At 34.2% G+C, this 19,512-nt stretch overlaps 1 protein-coding gene across 6 annotated transcripts in view; it reads right to left on the bottom strand.

Moving 5' to 3' along the window:
- The window catches only part of LOC136033559 (uncharacterized), a 108,797-nt gene that overhangs the window by 72,234 nt on the left and 17,051 nt on the right, over positions 1-19,512 (bottom strand). For 4 of the 6 annotated variants that reach the window (XR_010618942.1, XR_010618941.1, XM_065714313.1 and 1 more), the window contains exons 7-8: positions 11,849-12,104; positions 7,703-7,816 (exon numbers count right to left, since the gene is read on the bottom strand). Coding sequence is in view for 4 of the 6 variants with exons in the window: in XM_065714313.1 (XP_065570385.1) it covers positions 7,703-7,816; positions 11,849-12,104 (370 nt within the window). In the remaining 2 variants the exon portion in view is untranslated. The remainder of the gene's footprint in view (positions 1-7,702; positions 7,817-11,848; positions 12,105-19,512) is intronic. The other 2 variants (XM_065714312.1, XM_065714314.1) reach the window with 2 other exon arrangements.

Raw genomic sequence — 19,512 nt, 5'->3', positions numbered from 1 at the left:
AAGAGGTATTCTTAGTATTCAGGACCAACAACCATATTCTAAGTTCTAAGAGATTCATTGCATATCCGCGCGTATCTTTTACAGTCTAGGTACCAGCTCCATAAAGCCGGATGGTCTAGACTAAGGCCATATAGATTAAAATTCTGAATAATGATTCTTTAGTGGTTTCAAAGCGGTTTATGAGCGGACAGGGCACCAGAGCGATATCTGTGCTCTGGTTTGTCAATTTGACAACCTCATCAAGCAAGAAATATTATTCTATTTGTCATTTATATTTGATCTTATATATTTTGTACCATCATTACCATATATATATATATATATATACGCTTTTATTTACCGTTCGAGTTCTCTTCACAACTCAGAGGGAACATGGCAGGGTTTTATTTTCGTAAATTTGTTCACAGTAGGGCATATTTTTTTTTTACTTATTTGCATAGAAATGTAGGAATTCTTAACAAATAATGATACATGATTATTAAAAACATCAGTATTTCCCAAAATATTGACTCTATTTATTAACTGATTCCAGTGCTGTCTCGAGGTAAGAGCACATCTACCTACGTTTTTTCCAAGTTCCCAAAAGCTGTCCACTAGAGTTCTAACAATTTCTTTGTTCAAATTTCAGAAAGAGAATTATTTCGATATACATTAATATCGATTTTCATCGGTTATAAATGTACCTGAATTATCATAAAAAACATGCTCTAAGGAAAGACTACAGAGTATTATAGTTGAACATCACCTTGTCAAAGACACAGCTGACATGATTTACTAATGTATTACTTTTTTTTATTAATTAGCAGTTGATTACATTGTAGCAAAAAAAAGTGTAACTACAAGTGAAAGAAATAAATACACAACGCCAAAAATTAGAAGCTCCTGAAGAGATATGGAGAAAATCAGAATAAAAAATAGGCAACATTAATATTGACCATCGAAGACTTCGAAATATAAAAATTATGAAAAAGAAGGAGAGCAGGATGAGAAACGAAGTGACAGACAGCAAGCTAATTAGAGAAAATTTAATGGAGCAAAGAAAGCAATGAGAGAATAACCAAAAAGGACAGGAGAGAGTAAAAATACGAGAGAGAGAGTAAAAAAGAAATGTCATAGAGTGTAAAAAATATAAAAAAGAGGGTAAAAAGAAAAAAGAGCATGAAAAGAAAAAAACAGGAGAAGTAAAAATAATAACTGTCTGTTCTTTACAAAATGACAGACAGTAAACTGATTAGAGAACATTTAATGGAGTTACATGAGAAATAAGAGCAGAAACCAAAAAGGAAAGACAGACAGTAAAAAAAATAAGAAAGAGAGTAAAAAGACAAGTCATAGAGTGTTAAAAATATGAAAAAGAGGGTAAAAAGAAGAAAGAGAGTAAAAAGAAAAAAAGAAGAAGTAAAAATAATAACTGTCTGTCCTCTATAAAACGGCAGACAGTAGACTGATTAGAGAACATTTAATCGAGTTACATGAACAATAAGAGCAAAAATCAAAAAGGACAGGACACAATGGACACATGGTAAAAAGCAAACAGAAAAAAGCCAGAACGAACACAAAACAAAAAGGATAAGCCAGTAAAACAAACATAGACACAGTCATAAAACAATTTCTGGTCAATTTGACTTGAATATTCTTTTTGAAGTATGATTTAAATTTAACTCCCGAAAATTATATTTGTTAGATTAAGTAAAATAGACTTAAGGAAAACTTTGATCGAACGCCGATATTTCTTTGTATGGAATTTTTTGGCATTTCATCTGTTGTTTATACTGACTGAGATATTTCTTATGTCTAGTTGTGTTTGGATTTTGGATTCTACTACTTTGGATTTCCCTTTTCGATTTTTTGGTTATTTTTGCAGCTCCTTGCATTATCTTTTTTTTAGTTTCGACATGCTAATATTAGCTTAAAATTATTGTGGTGCATAAGTACATGACTCCTTAGATATAAATAATTGTGAATCAATATCTTTTAGTAATTTAAGCATAAAATACAAAGATCTAAATATCGTTCCATTTTAATTTGTCAATCGTGGCACTAGGATGAAAATGTATGGTTTTGTGTTCATTAATAAGGCCTTTGGTAGCACTGGTGTTCCTCAAGGGTCTGCAGTGGATCCAGTTTGTTTTTTATTATTATCAATCATTTGCAAAGCTTTTTTTTGACAGGATATCTGCATTTTCTTGGAGATGATACAGAAGTGGCTGCTATCTCTACAAATACCCTGTGTAATGGAAGTGCAGTAGTTTCATTAAATACTTGCTTTACAGCTTTTCATAAAATGTAAAATTTTATAAAAATGCTAATAAAATATGACTGGTTATTTTAATTTTTCTCTATGTTACTAATATAAGTGTGTACCCAAAATTCAAATGTCCAGTCATGATGTAAGAGTAGTAGTCTTTTATGCATATGTCTTATTAATCTTTTGGAAGTTTAAAAACAAAATTATTGAGGGCAGTTTTACCTATTCAAATTTTTCATTACTCTCTTTGCACAAAGCAGCCGGAAAGTCGCACGGCACAGTCGCATGTAGTGTAGATTCTAGAGAGTGTTAAACCAAGAACTATGGCAACTTCATGCGCAATACTGTCTATAGAATTTGTCAACCAGTGATGGATCAACAACTGCCATTTTCAAAACTGCCTTCATTACATATTGCGACCAGATCAAGAACTTGGAGAAGTTACGAATTGGATTTCATAAATGCAGTTCATTATAAAACAAAACACAAAATGAAACGCCAAAATGAACAAGAAAGATCGTAAACAAGCCTTACTAGATGGAGAATTTATATAATCAGACTCGAAAAACGATTAGATAAAAACCGCAGTACAGTGACACGGGTTCAGATCAGTGTTGGGAAATACTTAAGTAAAAGTACTTAAGTAATTACTTAAGTAAAAAATTTGAGTACTTGTACTCTACTTAAGTAAAAAACTTATAAAGTACTTAATACTTATACTTAAGTACAAAATTGAAGTACTTAAGGGTACTTAAGTACTCAAGTACTTTCTTCATGGCACAGAAAAATTTTACCGGCATGATGCAGGGCAATGTGACAAAATGAACTGCCTATATATTAGTGAATGAATGGATTTTAGTCTTTGGGAAAAGCAGCCCCAAAATTTCAAAAAAGGATGCTATCATGGCGGAAGTACCATATATATTAAACAGAAAGTTTTTTGTGATAAATGGAATAAATACCATTTATGGGAATTTTTGCACCATCCTTCCCATTATGGGGAAGGATGGTGCAGTAATCGCCACATCCAAAAACTGCCCAAACAAAATTCTGAAGAGTCACATGGATACAACAACAAATTTCCACAAACATCTCAAGGTGAGTTTGCCCATCCTTCTGTTTACCAGGAGTTTACTGAGCTCAACAAGAACAGTGAAAACAAAAGGAAATCAAGTAAAAAAGAGGCTAGCGAACTTTTAGGCTTACTTTTGGGGTCATCTGAAGCTGAAGATAATGAAGATAATACTGGTCCTGATTATAGCTCACCTTCTAAAAAGTTAATGGAGATTTCTTTGCTGCAAGACTGTTGAAACTGACACAGTCAAAAGTGAATTCTTTGGTACTGGACTATGTGGATGATATGTGACCCCTGTACACTGTTGAGAAGCCGTCATTCAAGAATTTGATAACAGGTCTTGCACCCTATGCAAAAGTTTCAGGAAGAAAAGCTTTAGCTGAGCAAATTGAAGCTAAGTTTGTTGAAGTACAGAAAGATATGGTTTATGATTTTGAACTCAAAAACTACATGTTGTTGACAACAGACATTTGGTCTGCAAACAACAAAAGCTACTTGGGAAGACTGCACACTTGCTCAATGAGGATTTGAAATGGAAATCTTGTGCCATTGCTTGTTCCTGGTTCAAGGGCTCACACACTTAATTAAAAACTGAATGGTGTATTTGCCAGGTACAAAATTGCAGCCGATAAAAAGGTATGAGGGATTTTGACCAATAATGCCTCTAACCTTAGTAAGGCGTTCAGGGAATATCCGATGATTTCCGATGAAGATGTTCAAGTCAGTGATGAAGAAAATGAGGATGAAACAGGCCAGAATGGCTCATTCTCTTTTACAAATGTTGGAAAGATACTCGATTCTCATGACAACCCTGAGTATTTCTAACTTCCCCCACACTTCAGTTGTCAGTCACACACTTAACCTGCTTGCATTCATCGATGCTGATTATTGCATATAAGAGGCAGTACCATACCGCTTTTTCGAAGTGTATTGCTCTCTGGGATACCGTGAATAAGATTTAAAAAGCTGCTGATGCTGTGAAAGAGGTATATGACGACAAACAGCTTATAAGACCTATGGTAGCCAGGTGGTAACGTTTGATGGATTGCCACAAAATTGGAAAGTTTACTGACGTATGTGATGCTTTGCAAAAACCAAGGCTAACTTCTCGTGATGTAGAAATTCTTGAAGAATACATGAAAATTATGGAGCCAGTAGCAGTGGCATTGGACATTCTTCAGGGGGAGGAAAAATGCTACTTCGGTGCTATTTATCCTACAATCATAACGCTTGAAAGTAAGCTCAAAAAGCTGAAAGATTTAGCGAAAGTCAACCAGCATTTGGTACATGCTTTACTTGGGGGTCTTGAAAAACGATTCCCCACGATCCTGGACGAGAGAATTCTAGATTCAAGATTCTATGTTAGAATTACGAATGAGATTTCCGAATTACTTACGAGGCTGATAAAGGTAGCTTTTTGTCTGGAGAAGAATATTTTGATCTTAGTGGTGAAGAAACTACTTGTGATAATTCTGGCAACCGTGACCATGAAATCAGTTCTATAAAGGTGGAGGTTTAGTCATATATGAATGAGATGCGACAGGAAATATATGTGCTCAAAGTATACCCAAGGGTAATGAAAGTTTTCAGGAAGTACAACTGTATTATTCCTTCATCTGCACCTGCAGAACGACTTTTTTTGGTAGGTGGTGGAATTTTTACTTGAAAAAGAAACATGCTTGGAGATGGTATATTTGAAAAGCTTCTTCTGTTAAGGAGTAATTAAGAAATTAAGCTAAGTTATGATGAAGCCGTAATCAATGTTCTTTGCAAAATCTTTTTTTATATCTTAACTGCAGTAAAATTTAATTTTTTGTGAAATCAGTTGATTTTTTTTTCATGAAAACTGTCGGTTTTTCTGAAAAGCGATCGATTTTCTTCAGAATCTTGCTTATCTTGTCTACTTGGAAAGGAACCGAATATTAAAGAAGTGCTTTACGTGTTATTACTGTAGGCAAAAAATTAGTACTTACTGAAGCAAAATCGAAATACTTGAGTACTTAAGTACTGAAGTACTTTTTCAAAAGTACTTATTACTTAAGTATATTTTTAGAGAAGTATTTAATACTTGTACTTAAGTAAAAATTTCTCTGTGTACTTGGTACTTGTACTTAAGTATAAAAAAGAAGTACTTGGCACAACACTGGTTCAGACATACATAAAAAAGATGCTATATTTATTCGATCAGAAAAACCGTCTGTTGCTTTATAGCGTTCGGTAAAAAAAAAAATAGCCTCTGACACTTTTTGGGGGGTTCAAACTTTATCAATAAATTAATTTATAAAAAAAAACACAACATGCCATAGGCTCTAGAGGCTTACGTTTGTTTCCAAGGATTAATTAAATTACCTAGCTTAAAATTACCTAGGTTAATAAAACTAATCTTTCTTTTATATCTTAACTGCAGTAAAATTTAATTTTTTTGTGAAATCAGTTGATTTTCTTCATGAAAACTGTCGGTTTTTCTGAAAAGCGGTCAATTTTCTTCAGAATCTTGCTTATCTTGTCTACTTGGAAAGGAACCGAATATTAAAGAAGTGCTTTGCGTGTTATTACTGTAGGTAAAAAATTAGTACTTACTGAAGCAAAATCGAAATACTTGAGTGCTTAAGTACTGAAGTACTTTTTCAAAAGTACTTATTACTTAAGTATATTTTTAGAGAAGTACTTAATACTTGTACTTAAGTAAAAATTTCTCTGTGTACTTGGTACTTGTACTTAAGTATAAAAAAGAAGTACTTGGCACAACACTGGTTCGGATAGACATAAAAAAGATGCTATATTTATTCGATCAGAAAAACCGTCTGTCGCTTTATAGCATTCGGAAAAAAAAATAGCCTCTGACACTTTTTGGGGGTTCAAATTTTATCAACAAATTAATTTATAAAAAAAAAAAAACACAACATGCCATAGGCTCTAGAGGCTTACGTTTGTTCGAGGATTAATTAAATTACCTAGCTTAAAATTACCTAGGTTAATAAAACTAATCTTTCCCAAATCTTACATTTTTTATTAGGAAAAGACATAGGAAGAGGAAGGGCCTCGTCCCCCTTCAAAATTCCTAATTTTTCAAAATTTCTGGGCACTTCTTATTCAAATTATCAAATTACTTTTTTTTACTATGTCCATGAAACTTATCATGCGCAATGATAGGAATAAACCACCTGGTGAGCCGTCGCCAGTTTAGGCGAAGGAAATTGAAGAGGCTGAGATGTTTAGATATCTTCGGAGTCTAGTAAACACCGATGGAGGCCACGAGCATGAAATTGCCACACGTATCACGTTCGCAGGAAGCACCTTTGATAAGTTAAGAAGCGTTTCAAGAAGTGCCACTTTCTCCTTGAAGCTAAATTTGAGGATCTTCAAAAGTAATGCCCTATCAATACTAATGCATGGTTCTGAAATCTGGGCGCTGACAAAACAGCTAGAGAAAAGAATCCAAAGTTTTGAAAATAATTGTCTTCGACGGATTCGAAAAATCAACTGGACGGACAAAATACCAACTCATTCAATAAAGAGAAGATTAAAAAGCCGCTTGTTATTGATAAAGTCATAAGCAGTCCGTGGCAATATTGGGGACACATGATTACAATGGGCAGCAATCGCTTGCCTCATAACGCTTGGTGTTGGACTCCTTCAGGAATTCAACAGAAGTCTACACTAGGATGATACCTCAAAAAAAAGCGCTCTCAAAAACATCCCTTTGGCCGAAGACGCTGGAGAGGTCATCATAATGAGGCATCGATGCCGCCTTATGCGCTGACGGCATGGGAAATCCTAAGTCTAAGCAACTAATTTCTCCCCCCCCCCCTTTCGGAAAAATTCCTACGCTGGATAAGCGAAAAGTATATTTTGAATTTAAACATATTCTTTAAAGGTTCAAGGTTCTTTTTAATATAACCAAAACATACAAAATATTAGGTAACTCAAGGCTGAGAGTATAGCTCGAATGCAATTGAGCTAATTCATATACATTAATTTATATACTAAAGAAACAGAAACAGATTCTACAAGAACACCTTATATAAATTTTTAAAGCTAAGAAATTTGAAATTTAAGAGCCCCCAAAGTGTAAAAATAAATATGTAGATTATAGAGAATATATACAAGAGGGGAAAAAAAGTTGTTAGCAGTGAAGGGTACGTGACTGATTTTTATGTGGTTTGTTTGAGTGCTGCTTGGCAGTAAGGGCCCAGGGTTTGATCTCCGGCATAGGAATGCTGGGCGACAAGCTTGCTAAGTTTAAAAAAAACAACTGAAACATCGATTTGACACCTTATGGACCAGCAATAGCTCAGAAAAATATTTATCCTTTTTATCCTTGTTTGAGTGCGCAAATATAGAAGCCAAAATAAAATTGTAGTAACAACTCTACTTACTAATGTCATTGTATTTTTCGAGCTGTCATAAAAGAGCACACGAGTTCCTTGAATGGGTTTTAACGGTGAGGACCTGCCCCCAAACACTATTATTCTTGCTTGACCATTTGATGCCTTGAAGGAAGATAAATATGAGGCATAATTAGGTTTAAAAAGGAATGTTAAAACAAGTTTAAAGAAAGACATAAAATACGTAAGTTGATTTTTATTCCCTTCTCACTATAAAGAATTGGGAAATAATGGCAGAAAAATCCACTTTTTCCAACTCCCCTCTAGCTCCTGCGAGACACATGCAAACACAAAACCAACCACTAATATAATCCACTTTACAAATTCCCTCTCTTCAAGAGCGTCGCCTCAGTTTGATCCTTGAATTTGGCCAATATCTTCTCAGATGTGATAAACACAGATCGATACTACCACCAGTTTTAGTGAAACATCGAAGTACTAGGTCGAAGAACAGACAGATTAGCAGCACCTCCTTCACGCAAAAATCGTTTTTCCAACTCTTTCACCCCCATCTTTGTATCAAAATATAAAAATTGTTGATTTAATCCTGTTCGTCTTCTGATTTTTTTTTTGTTGTTTGATTTAATCCTTTTTTGTAAACACAAGCGCCATTTAGTTTTATGACTACGAGAAATTGTACAAATAGAACAGATTCTAAAACCGATTCTATTCTAAAAAATTGACGAAATTTCCCAGAGGAAGCATTGAAATCAAAGGAAACAATGAATCTAATTTCTAAATTATCTTCGTTACTTGCTTTACGGACTTAATTCGTGTGGTCGTTGAAGAGCTTAGATCTTCAGCATTAGCCCCGAACTCTTTACATAAAATTCAAATGTACAAAAAGTAAAATAAAACTTTAAAAAACACATTAAAAGTACCTTTCTTTTTTGGTATTTATGAAAAAATGATACTTTTCCGTAAAAAAATTTCTCAGGGACAAGTAAAAAGATACATTAAAACATGAGCAGAAATAAATTAGAAAATAATTAAAACTTTAAAATGCCAAATCACCTTCAGTGGATAAATGGGGCCCAAAACGAACAGTGTAAAAAAAGTAAATTTTTGAATTAAAATAAAAACTTTTTCCGTAAAAGAAGTTTTTCAAAGAAAAGCGGAGAGCTCCATTAAACCAAAGATGAGCAGAAATGAAGTAAAATAATAATTCAAAATCCAAAAGAACAAAATCACCATCACTGGATAAATAAGACCCAAAACGAACAGTACAAAAAAAGTCAAATATAAAAGAGATTATCAAATATACACGATTAATTTTTTTAAACATCAAAGGAAAAAAAAGGAGTATGAAGGAACAAGGAAAGGATAAAGAAGGAAAAGAATACGCAGTAGAAAAGTTTACATTAGGTATGTTTACATACTTTTACTGATTTTATAATGTTTACATGTATATTTACAGATTTTATAAGCTTACAGAATTATAAGTTTGCAATGTCTATGAGTTTACTGAGTTTCTAATTTTACAAAATTATAAGTTTACAGATAAGTTTGCATACAAGATGGTACATAGGTACTATACAACATAGCAACAACAGAGAGCATTCCTTGCCAGACACAGTGTTACAAGTCCACATCCAAACGAAATAATCAAAGAGAGGGTCCTACTATGAGGCCCCACTCTACGATTGGGACGCGTACAACGACTCGGTTGAACGCGTACAACGTAGAGTACTGAAATCCAGCCCAACTTTAACTGACCTCCCTAGTGAAGAACCGCTCCAGAAGCTCCAACTACCAGCTTTGGCTTACCGTTTTTATCTTAGTGGCATGATTGAAACTTACAAGATCTGGAACGGAATCTTTCATAACATTGCACCCACAAACATTTTACAATTTAGTCAAGGCTATATCCAGCAGGGAGTTAGAAGGTATATAAACAAATTTTGACGGGCTTAAAAAATTTTTATAGACCCTTCCCCCCGGGAACAAAAATCCTGAATACGGCCTTGAGTTCAGTATATCAAGTCTAAGTGGCCATCACTTTAAACTTCAATCTAGGCGCTTTTTCAAGGACACAGGAAGATGAGCCTTCTCCAACCGGGTCATCAGCAAGTGGAATAGTCTGCCCGCATCTATATTAAATAGCCCAGACGTGGATTCATTTAAGAAAAAATTGATAATTTTCATGGACTTGGTGTGTCTTCTAGTTTTTCATTTCCTAGAGAAATCTCACGCGTTTTTGCATTTAAAGGCTCACGCCTTTTTACAAAGGCGTGAACGCCTTTTTGCAAAGGCTTTTTGCTCACGCCTTTTTGCATTTAATTATTATATAATTATTATGCCGATATTTGTTCACTTTTAGCACGTGTCTTGGAAACCAAGGTTATAGGAGAAATTCCATTTCAAGTTTGAGCATAAAACCTCCGGAGATATATTAGTAATGATTGCTTATAACTAAGGTACTTATAATCAAGCCGCTATCAGATATCTATTACTTAAACTTAGATCCTCCTACGCCTGGGGGTGCATAGGGCAGCGACAGTTGACCTCCAACTTGACCGATCTTGTTTCAAAGACCAAAGTTCCGTCAGAGTGGTTCGGAAACTCGTTGCCCCTTGTGTGTGCCCAAGAGGTTAACAGGGTTGCCCTGTCGGCTCTCTCAGGCCACAACTGTCGGTCCCAAGTCCGCAAAGTGGTGAGGGTTGGTCGACAGGTTATGACGCTCAATCGTCTACAGAGATTAAGGTATGTGAAGCCGATTAGGTATTGTGTTGTAAACTGGCTGTTTGTTTTTTGTTTTTTCTGCCACCCCATCGGACTGTTTTTTTACTTCTTAAATTGGCCGTTAAATTCTAGTTCTTGTTTGTTTGCTATAATTAATTCCTCTCTCTAAGTTGGAATTTAAAAAAAAGGTAATGTCAATAAAAGCAAAGGGCTATGAATCCCCAGAGTCTAAAAAAACAAGCAGCTGAGCATCCAGATATAATCCTGTTCACCCCTTACGCAGAAAGATAAAAAGACCCCCCCCCCTAGAATAAAATTGATACTGAGGACTGCCTAAAAAAATTGGGTCCCATATTTCTATATGCAGATATGTTCTGTGCGACTGTAACTTTTAACCAACAACTTAGGATACCTTTTGGGAAATTATGCAACTTTTGTATCATATCACCTAGCCTCGTTTACTGGGAGGTTGATTACGATTAGTGGGAGTTGATTACAGGGATTTTGACAAGAGCTATAGGAAGAAGATTATCTCAACTCTTATTGCCTCAGGATTGTACACAAAAAGTATTACAAATGGAAAAAAGATATTCAAACGAGAAAAGAAGATAGAGTCCGCAGAATACCGATTTACTACAGCTTAGATTTCTGTATTTCAGGAACCCTTTGATTAAAATGTTTTTAATTAATACAATTTAATTGATAAGTCTACTAATTCAATTATTAATGAATACTTTAATAGCTAATTAATTTAATCAGTGCTAATATAAACTTAAAACCAACTATATTAACATAAATAATTGATATTGATATACTTATTAATTAACTAAATTGTTTAATTAATATTAACTTAACTAATAAAATTCAAATTTAAGGACGCCACAATACCCCATTTCTAAACTACATCAGCAACAGTTAGGCCTCGTGGAACACCCTTTCTATTTGATATCTTTTAACCTAAGCTGTCCTGAGCTCAAGTTTGTGCGGTTTGTGTACTTTCTGCATAGAACATCTTAATCTTAAAAATACATTAATTGACTTCTATATAAACTTTATACCAGCTTCATAATGAAAAGACTCAAAATATCTTATTCATCAAGTTCAACTCGCGTTTTCCACGACTTCGACTCAAGTTTAATTCACGTTCGATTGAACTGACATTCTTTTTTCTTTCAAGTAAACCAGTTTGAATGATTTTTAATTTATGAGATAAAACAGAAGACCGGCGGAAATATTTCCCCAAAATTCTGGCCTCTTAAAATACAACTACTTCCTATAAGCCTCATCTTATAATTTTTTTTTTCTTTTTTTTAAGAAAAGAAAACGGCTCCAGAAGGGCGTATGGAGTATTATTATTTCAAATGTTCAATGTTATTTGAATTTTATCGTCTTAAACCACAACATCAACAAATACAGCATATGGCTTTTACAGTTTTTATTACAATAAATAATTACCTCAAAAGCAAAGGATGTATGGCCAACACATGCAACTAATTTTGGATCAAAATTTAATGCAACTTCAGTCACGTTGTTTGTGGAACGTGACCATGAAACAACATCACCACAACGTCCATGCTGCTTCCCTTTGCTTCCAAATCCACCAATTACAAGAACTTGATCACTTACGATAGCGGAAGAAAAATTGTATCTTCTTATCTTGCAAGGTTTGACTGAAGTACCAAGGACAGGTGAGTCCTTATATATGTCTCTACTAAGAAAAAAAAATAGAAAATAAGAAGACAATAGAGTACAGTATTGTATCTGAAACCAAAAGAATGTAAAAAACAAACGTAAAGCTAAGAATGCGATCCAAAAGATGCAAACCAAAAGACTGTAAATCAAAAGATAATAGAGTAAACCATCGTAACCGTGGCAAACCGTCGTGCCTTAAACCAAAAGAATGTAAAAACCAAATGAAAAACAAGAGAAAGCAAATCAATAGATGTAAACTAAAAGGATGTGAATCAAAATATAATAGAGTCAACAATCTTAACTGTTGTAAACCGCCGTGCTTTAAACCAAAACGAAACGAATGTAAAAATAAATACAAACCAAGAGAATGGAAATCAAAAGAATGGTTTACATTCAAATATAAACCAAAAGAAGGTAAACCTGGAGTAAGCCATTATAACCGTCGTAACTGTCATAAGCCATCCTTCCTTAAATCAAAAGAATGTTAACCAAATGTAAAGCAAATAGTGCAAATCAAAAGATGCAAGTCAAAAGGATGCTTGCAGTTAAACGCAAAAAAAAGACTGTAAACCAAAAGTTAATAGATTAAACCGTTGTAACCGTCGAAAATCGTAGTGCCTGGATCCAAAAGAAGGTTAAAAACAAATGTAAACCAAAACTATAGACCAAAAGAATGGTTAATATTCATACGTAAACCAAAAGATATTAGAGTAAAGTGTCGTGCCTAAAAACAAAAGAATTTGTACCACGTTTACATAATTTTACAAATTAGCAAAGTTTTAAGCCTTTGGTAGTAGCTACTTTTTACAAGATTCTAGCAAGGAAACCTCAGTCAAAAAATATTACCAAAACTTCTGATAAATAATCAAATCACCGATTGACACGGGCGTACAAACTTCTACTCTGCCTCGTTTTGTTTAGTGGTTAGTAGTGCGGTCTTATTTCCGAGAATAATATGAAAAATTCAGCAAAACTTCAGCTCCAATATTAAGCAAAATTATTACCACTGCTACTGATAACTCATCATATTACCGGTCACCACAAGCCAACACCTCTTCTCTACCTCGCACTGTTTAAAAATTATTTACGCGGCCTGAATTCGAAGAATAATATATAAATTCAGCAAAACCTAAATTTCAGACTGGAGCAAAATCATTCACACTGTTACTGATAGCTCCCCATTCCACCAATCCCCACAGGCCTAGACGGTGATACAGACTTCTTCTACATCCCACTCTATTTTAGAAGTTACTAATCCGGTTTCTTTTTCAAGAATAATATCCAAATTTCAGCAAAACTTCAGTTTCAAACTAGAATAAAAATTAATACCACTGTTACTGATAACTCCTCATACCACAAATCACAACAGGCGTAGACGGTCATACACACTTTTTCTACATCCTACTCTATTTTGGAAGTTACTAATTCGGTCTCATTTTGGAGAATGATACATAAAATTCAGGAAAACTTCAGCAAGAATTATTACCAGTCCTACTGATAATTCACCGAACTACCGATCTTACGCACCTCTTCTATATCCCACTTTTTTTAGAAGTTATTAATGCAGCCTGATTTCGGGGAATACTACATAAAATCCAGTAAGATTTCAGCTGCAGACTCCACCGAAAAACTACCGCTGCTACTGATAACTCACAATGCCAGGTATTCACCACAGGCCAGCACGATGGTACACCCCTATTCTATATTCCACTCTGTCTAAAAGTTAGTAATTCAGCTTGAATTAGGAGAGGAATATAAAATTCAGCACAACTTCAGCAAAAATTATTACCACATCAACCAATAACACCAATCAACAAAGGCTAACACGGCCATGTACGCAGCTTCTATACCCAACTCTGCTCAGAATCTAATAATTCGGCCTCATTTCGGAAAAGATGTATAAAATTCAGCAAAACTTCACCTTCAAACTTCAGCAAAAAATAATTACCACTGCTACCAATCAGCACACCACTAATCAAAACAGGCCAACAAGGCTACCCACACTTCTTCTATATCCCACTATGTTTACAAGTTAATAATACAGCCTAATTTCTGAAACTAACATTTAAAATCCAGCAAAATTTCAGCTTCAAACTTCAGCAAAAGTTATTACTATGCTACTGATCACAGAATCAATCCCCGCACTCTGTTTGTAAATTAGAAAACCAGCCTCATTTCTGAGAGCAATATATAAAATTTGGCAAGGTTACCAATTCACTCTAATTAACTAATTAAACTAAAATTAACCAATTAACTAAGCAACTTAATTTTGCAGGTGATCAACTACTTTCAACCATAGACATTTTTATAGACGGCCAATACTTGATTTTTCACGTTAATTGGCGCTGCAACTTAGTTTCGTCTTTTCTGACACTCATAGAGACAGTTTTTAAAATACTAATTACTATATATCAACGCACTTTCGTCACACAACACAAAATTGACTCCCATAAATCCATAATTATTTGATGATTAATGTAAATTTAATACACCTATGGCTGAAATTAAGAAATATTCCCAATTGTTTTCAAGTCCGGTTAACACAATTCGCCATCCTATTCTTTGTGTAGCCTAGTTAATCGAAATAGATTAACAAAGGATCAATTACTGATAACCATACACATTTAGACTTTATTTATTCATCTATATGCAGCCCAAACACACACAAAAATTTTAAAGGTTGAGTCATAATAAGAAAAGGAAAAACACACAACCAACGAAAAAATCGAATAAGACGATAACGAGTGTACAAGTACGCATATGCAGTACCTGAGAGTTTCCTATGCCATGTATCGAACTTTGAAACAACACCCGAGACGGTTTCATTGCAACGTTTCCTATGCCATGCATCGAACTTCGAAACAAAATCCAAGACGGTTCCATTGCAACGTTCCCTATCCCATGTATCGAACTTCGAAACAACATCCAAGACGGTTCAACTGCAGCTGAACCTTCGAGTAAATGATCCCCCGTTTAACTCAACCCCGTTTTTTATTTTATGCTGCTTCAATGCAAAACTATTCCTCCACCTATCCCTTCTAAAAAAAAGAAAAATTGGTTTTTCTGTCTTATATATTTAAAATCTAGTGAAACTTTTCATACTCAGGGCACAAACACACTTGAATCTCATGGTTGCAGCAAAAGCTAAACCATGGCCCATAGTAGCCAAAACCTTAAAAACACGTTTAAAAAAACACTGTCTCGTAAGAGACATTTGCTGTTAATGCTGGTTAAGGAGTGATAGCTATTAGTTAGCTATATTAGCAGAGGTTTAGTTGCACGAGATTTCAGTTGCATGAGTGTTTAGTTACCCGCACACCTACAAAACAACGAAGTTGTTCACCAGAAACATGTTTTTTTTTTTTGCCAACAGCGAAAGATAAAGAATCAATTTTACAAAATTTAAAATGATTTCTCTGAATTCAGGTCAAGTCAACTATCTTAAGCATCAAGGAAAGGCCTGAAATACAAAGGACAGAGTGGTTACAAAAGTGGAAGTAGAGTGATTTGAAGTGGCCAGAGCATGTTTATTATACCTTCTTCAGTTGGCAACAATCTTCGCACAACCAAACTGGATGTTGGTCACATAGATGGTATAGTAATAAAATAGTCATAGTCACATAGATAGTCTATAGTCTATAGTCACATAGATGGAATAGTATGGTAATGATGCAAAAGTATAGTAATAATGCGTGAGTGTCATAAGTAGAATCTTTGTATGTAGTAATATGTAGAGTAGAGATGACTGCCACCTGCTGCCAACAAGCCCCTCGGGGCTTTCTTAGCAGGTGCAGCAAAATGTTTTGTATACATGTTTTTGAAATAAATTAATATAATCTAAAAATACAGGCTTTTCTCAATAATGGAAGTTAAGACTCAAATTCGTCTTTTCCAGACATCAAACGATTTTCGGGGTGTTGACAGAATTAATTTTTACAAAACTATTTACTATCGACCACCAAAATGGTTTGGCGTCAGAAAAAATGGTGTAACGGCAAATCCTCACTTATTAGGTATATATATAATATTAAATTGTATATAATATTAAATTGTATATATACATAAATTATTATATACTTATAATTATAATTGTTATATAATTGTATATATATTATATATATATATTATATATATATATTATATATATATATATATATATATATAATATAATATATATATATATATAGTATATATATATATATATATATATATATATATATATATATATATATATATATATATATATATATATATATATATATATATATATATATATATATATATATATATATATATATAAATAAATATATATATATATATATTATATAGAACTAGCTGTTGGGGTGGCGGTTCGCGCCACCCCAACAGCTAGATGGTTGGGGCGCTTCGCGCCCTCAAGCCCCCTCGCGCGCGTAAGTCGTTACGCGCCGTATTAGTTACGGGCCATTGCAGTTGTGTCCCTGTGTCCCACCTGTGATATATATATATATATATATATATATATATATATATATATATATATATATATATATATATATATATATATATATATATATATATATATATATATATATATATATATGTTTTTAACTACGTAAAACTTGCGAATATACAACATTCTTCGCTGTTCCATTGTCTGTGCATATAAATAGATTGTCAGGTTTACCGACTCTTGAACATGAAACATATAAATGTCGATGGGAAAAACAATCCGTATTCAGATCTACACCTCATGATTCTAATGATTGCCCTTGAGCTTTGTTGATGGTGATTGCTAATCGAACATTCCCTGTGTCCCCGTCGTCATTTATATATCCCCCTGTGTCCCCTGGCGTCCCCGTTGTAGTTGTGTCCCTGTGTCCCGGTCGTCATTTATATTCCCTGTGTCCCGGTCGTCATTTGTGTCCCGGTGTCCCGGTCTGTATATACATTCGTTTTTGAATTGGTATATGATGAAATAAATTTTTGTGTTTTTCCCCTTTTTTTCTTTTTAGTTTTTTTTTTGGTTTTTACTTTTTTTTTAGTTTTTTTTAGTTTTTACTTTTTTAGTTTTTTTTATTTTTATTTTTTTTAGTTTTGTTTTTCTCCTTTATTTTTCTGTTTTTTTTCCTTTTTTTATTTTTTCCTCGGCACGCTTTCTTTTCTTACTTTCTCTATCAGCCGCAAGTTTCTTGGCATAGAATCTTTGAGCAGCTTCCTCGGCTGTTGCCATTGTATACAACATTCTTTGCTGTCCCATTGTCTGTGCATATAAATAGATTGTCAGGTTTACCGACTCTTGAACATGAAACATATAATTGTCCATGGGAAAAACAATCCGTATTCAGATCTATACCTCATGATTCTAATGATTGCCCTTGAGCTTTGTTGATGGTGATTGCTAGTCGAACATTCCCTGTGTCACCGTCCCGGTCGTCATTTGTGTCCCGGTGTCCCGGTCTGTATATACATTCGTTTTTGAATTGGTATATGATGAAATAAATTTTTGTGTTTTTCCCCTTTTTTTCTTTTTAGTTTGTTTTTGGTTTTTACCTTTTTTTAGTTTTTTTTAGTTTTTTTTTCTTTTTAGTTTTTTTTTAGTTTTTACCTTTTTAGTTTTTTTTATTTTTATTTTTTTTAGTTTTGTTTTTCTCCTTTATTTTTCAGTTTTTTCCTTTTTTTATTTTTTCCTCGGCACGCTTTCTTTTCTTACTTTCTCTATCAGCCGCAAGTTTTTTGGCATAGAATCTTTGAGCAGCTTCCTCGGCTGTTGCTATTGTAGGTTCTTCAGTCATTTTACAATTAAAAATTTTTCCGTCCACGATCTTCTTACAATTAAAAATTTGTCTTTTGAGCAGCTTCCTCGGCTGTTGCCATTGTAGGTTCTTCAGTCATTTTACAATTAAAAATTTTTCCGTCCACGATCTTCTTACAATTAAAAATTTGTTTTTTGAGCAGCTTCCTCGGCTGTTGCCATTGTAGGTTCTTCAGTCATTTTACAATTAAACGTTTTTCCGTCCACGATCTTCTTACAATTAAACATTTTTCCATGAACGAACGTTTTAAATACCTTTAATGACGCCATCGTCATAATGACGACATGACGACCTGATGACATGACGTCACTCGACACACACACACACAGACAACTTATTTTTATATATATAGATGAATGAGCAGTAGGTTTTTCCTACTGAAAGTAAGGAGCAACATCAAAACTTAAAACAAACAAAATTATTCCATATACAAGGCGGGCTACCCTCTCCTCAATTTCCTCTCTTCACGCTAAATTATTTTAGGAGTTTTAAAAAAGGTTCTAATTCCAATTATATAAGTCTTGTGTCTCAGGAATCGTTCTTAAAGAACTGAGATAAAAGGTCGAGTTTCGGTTGCTATTGAGCCGCTTACTTACACATCGCTCCTTACTGACAGTTCCTTTACTGAAATTAAAAAAACGAAGATGTAAACATGTTTAAAAGAGCGCATTCAGCTGGTCATAGCTGACCAGATTGACAAATGACAAATGAAAAATAATTTATTGCGGCATGTCGAAACAAATAATCGCAATATATAAAACTATAAATTAAAATGAGCGGTGAAATATTGTCGGAATGATTTCCTGTATCGCTGTGTTGCTCCGGGGTTGTATGGCTGTAGCTTGTTGCTGTTCCGTACTTGTTTTGTGTAATATTCGGTGGTAGGATATCGCGATGCTCTTGCCTAGAAGAGAAGAAGAGAAGAGAAGGCCTCTTGCCTAGGCAAGAGTACCCATTCAGGGGGATGGTAAAACTCTCCCACATCTGTGAAAATCAGGTCGATAGTTGATTTCTCTGTAGTAGGTACTCTTACCACCTGTTTGAGATCAAGAGATTGACTGTTCCAGAGCCTGTCGAGATCGTTGAAGTCGCCTAGTAGCACTATGCCATATTCGTATTAGTTTGTCGGATTTGGTCGAAGGATGTTTGGAGGTGATTAATTAGGGCTTTACGGTAGTCAGCACGTGGCGGAAAGTACAGGATTCCAAAAATAAGTGATGAAAAAGCTCGTGGCATTTTTTGTGCCTTAACTTTTACCCAGAGAAGCTCATAGGTATGGATGTGTTCACTTAATTTCAAGATATTATGTTCAACGTCTGCTTTTATGTAGACACCAACTCCACCACCATGTGTAGTAATATTGTCATCTTTATCAATAGCGTTTCTTGTGTAAACTCATAACCAGGAATGCTAGCAGTAGATAGGATTGCAGACCACGTCTCTGTGATGCACAATACTTCGATATCTTGGCTTTTTAGGCGATCACTAAGTTCAGTGATTTTATTGCAGAGTGATTGAGCATTAACAAGCATTATAGTTGGAAGGTCGAAGCTTAGGGTTTTTGAACTGCTAGGATATGAGGTAGATATTTTGTGACTTTTAATTTGAGGAGTTGATGCTATGGTCCTTTGT

Source organism: Artemia franciscana, chromosome 12, assembly GCF_032884065.1.
Source record: "Artemia franciscana chromosome 12, ASM3288406v1, whole genome shotgun sequence".
NCBI lineage: Eukaryota > Metazoa > Arthropoda > Branchiopoda > Anostraca > Artemiidae > Artemia > Artemia franciscana.
This window is presented reverse-complemented; position numbering and strand designations above follow the sequence as displayed.